The 2,495-nt window shown below is 48.9% G+C and overlaps 1 protein-coding gene across 1 annotated transcript; it reads right to left on the reverse strand.

Annotated features, from left to right (window-relative positions):
• Positions 1 to 218: 218 nt before the first annotated feature.
• Positions 219 to 966, reverse strand: LOC116548093 (tRNA (guanine(26)-N(2))-dimethyltransferase-like). The gene is made up of 2 exons (XM_032273739.1): positions 698 to 966; positions 219 to 617 (listed from the first exon to the last, which is right to left on the reverse strand). The coding sequence occupies exons 1-2, from the start codon at positions 810 to 812 to the stop codon at positions 319 to 321; spliced, it is 414 nt and encodes a 137-aa protein (XP_032129630.1). The 5' UTR covers positions 813 to 966; the 3' UTR covers positions 219 to 318.
• Positions 967 to 2,495: the final 1,529 nt, after the last annotated feature.

Below are 2,495 nucleotides of genomic sequence, written 5' to 3' on the forward strand. Positions count from 1 at the left end.
TTGCACACTGCTGCCTCTGCCTCCTGGGTTCAAGTGATTCTCCTGCCTCAGCCTTCCAAGTAGCTGGAATTACAGGCGTGTGCCACCACACTCAGCTAATTTTTGTACTTTTTGTAGAGACAGGGTTTCACCATGTTGGTTCAGGCTGGTCTCAAACTCCTGACCTTGTGATCCACCCACCTCGGCCTCCCAAAGGGTTGGGATTATAGGCGTGAACCACCTCGCCTGGCCAAAAAGTTGTTTTAATACAGAAAAGTAAAATAATGTAACCACGCACTCCTCTCCTGGCCAAAGCCACTGTCCCCAATGACTCTGGTATCAGCCCAAGCTCTTAGGAACTGTGTGCGTTGCAGACATGCCTGTCATTATCGGCCTGGGATTCATCTGGCCCTGGCTGCCTGGAGGATGCTGAGCAGGTCTGAGGAGGGGGAAGTGTACCGGGAAGGGACTCAGACAACCACCTGTCCCCGGATCTCCCTGGTTGGCTGGCAGAGGGCCCCTCACCATCTCGTGGCAGGCCCGGCTCTTGAGGGCCATGGCCCCGTACTTGCTATAGCACGTCTCCTTGCTCTTCCCCGTCAGCACTGCCATGTCCGTGCAGGTCACGCACAGCAACCCTGTGGAGAGGGGCTGGGCAGTGAGAACCCTCCAAACACCCCAAGCCCTTCTCCGGACCCCAGCACCATCCGGGCCTCACCTCCTTCACTCACGGCCTGCACAGCTGCGTCCAGGAAGCGGGCAGGGCTGCCATAGGGGTCCAGATCGATGACATCGAACCTCTCCGACACTTTCTGGTGTTGGTACATCAGCATCCTGGGTGCAAGACAGGCAGGTTGTCAGCCTCCTGCATCAGGTACCTTCTCTGTCCCCTGCACATATTAACCCCTACAGTGCAGTGGTTTGGGGCTGAACCCCAGGGCCAGATTCTCAAGTTCAAGTCCTGGCTTGGTTGTTTATTTATTTTATTTTTGAGTTGGAGTCCTGCTCTGTCACCCAGGCTGGAGTGCAGTGGTGTGATCTTGGCTCCCTGCAACCTCCACCTCCCCAGTTCAAGTAATTCTCGTGCCTCAGCCTCCTAAGTAGCTGGGACTACAGGCGTGAGCCACCACGCCAGGCTAATTTTTGTATTTTTAGTAGAGACGGAGATTCACCATGTTGGCCAGGATGGTCTCAAACTCCTGACCTCAAGTGACCCATCCACCTTGGCCTTCCAAAGTGCTGGGATTACAGCCGTGAGCCACTGCGCCCAGCCTTGGTCATTTATTAAACTGCACAATTTTCCTCCTTAGGAAAAGCACCTTGTGGACTTCAGTCTACACATCTAAAACAATACAAGACATGTCTGCCTGACACCATTTCAAGCAGTTTATAGACGCATTAACACATTTTTTTTTTTGGAGATAGAGTATTGCTGTCACCCGGGCTGGAGTGCAATGGCACAATCTTGGCTCACTGCAACTTCTACCTCATGGGTTCAAGCAATTCTCCTACCTCAGCCTCCCAAGTAGCTGGGATTACAGGTGCATGCCACCACTCCCAGCTAATGTTTCTATTTTTAGTACAGACAGGGTTTCACCATGTTGGCCAGGCTGGTCACAAACTTCTGACTGCAGGCGATCCACTGGCCTCAGCCTCCCAAAGTGCTGGGATTATAGGCGTGAGCCACCTCATTTTAAAATTTTTCTAGAAACAAGGATTTCAAAAAAATTAAAAAGAAGAAAAATAAACAAACAAAAAAAAAGAAACGGGTTTCACTACGTTGCCTAGGTTGGTCTTGAACTCCTCTCAAGCAATCCTCCTGCCTTGGCGTCTCAAAATGCTCAGATTACAGGCATGAGTCATCATGCCCAACTAATTACTTTTCATTGTCTATGATTACTATTTGGATTCTAGCAGGATCAGAAAAGTAAAAATTTTTTTCTCGCCGGGCGCGGTGGCTCACGCTTGTAACCCCAGGACTTTGGGAGGCGGAGATGGGTGGATCACGAGGTCAGGAGTTCAAGACCAGCCTGGCCAAGATGGTGAAACCCCATCTCGATTAAAAAAAAATAAAAAACAGTATTATTTAAAGTAATAAAAGAAAAAAAGAAAAAAAAACAAAAATTTTTTTTCTCTGTAAAAGATCAGATGGTATTTTAGGCTTTGTGAGTCAATATATGGTCCCTACTGCATATTCTTCTTTTTTAACCTTTAAAAATGTGGAAAAAACAAACAAAAAAAAAGGCCAGGTGCAGTGGCTAACGCCTGTAATCCCAGCACTTTGGAAGGCTGAGGTGGGCAGATCACAGGGTCAAGAAATTGAGACTATCTTGGCCAACATGGTGAAACCCCATCACTTAAAAAAAAAAAAAACTTTAAAAATTCTTGGCTTGTGGGCCATTAAAAAACCAGGCACAACAGGCCGGGCGGGGTGGCTCACGCCTGTAATCCCAGCACTTTGGGAGGCCGAGGCGGGTGGATCACAAGGTCAAGAGATCGAGACCATCCTGGTCAAC

The sequence above is a fragment of the Sapajus apella genome, unplaced genomic scaffold (genome assembly GCF_009761245.1).
Source record: "Sapajus apella isolate SASKATOON/1434 unplaced genomic scaffold, GSC_monkey_1.0 scaffold6931, whole genome shotgun sequence".
Lineage (NCBI taxonomy): Eukaryota > Metazoa > Chordata > Mammalia > Primates > Cebidae > Sapajus > Sapajus apella.

Bases quoted from the DNA above. Each gene is read 5' to 3' on its own strand.
- LOC116548093 (XM_032273739.1), bottom strand. From the start codon at position 812: ATGCTGATGTACCAACACCAGAAAGTGTCGGAGAGGTTCGATGTCATC. The intron at 618-697 runs GTGAGGCCCGGA...CCCTCTCCACAG, and splicing joins GCAGGCCGTGAGTGAAGGAG to GGTTGCTGTGCGTGACCTGC.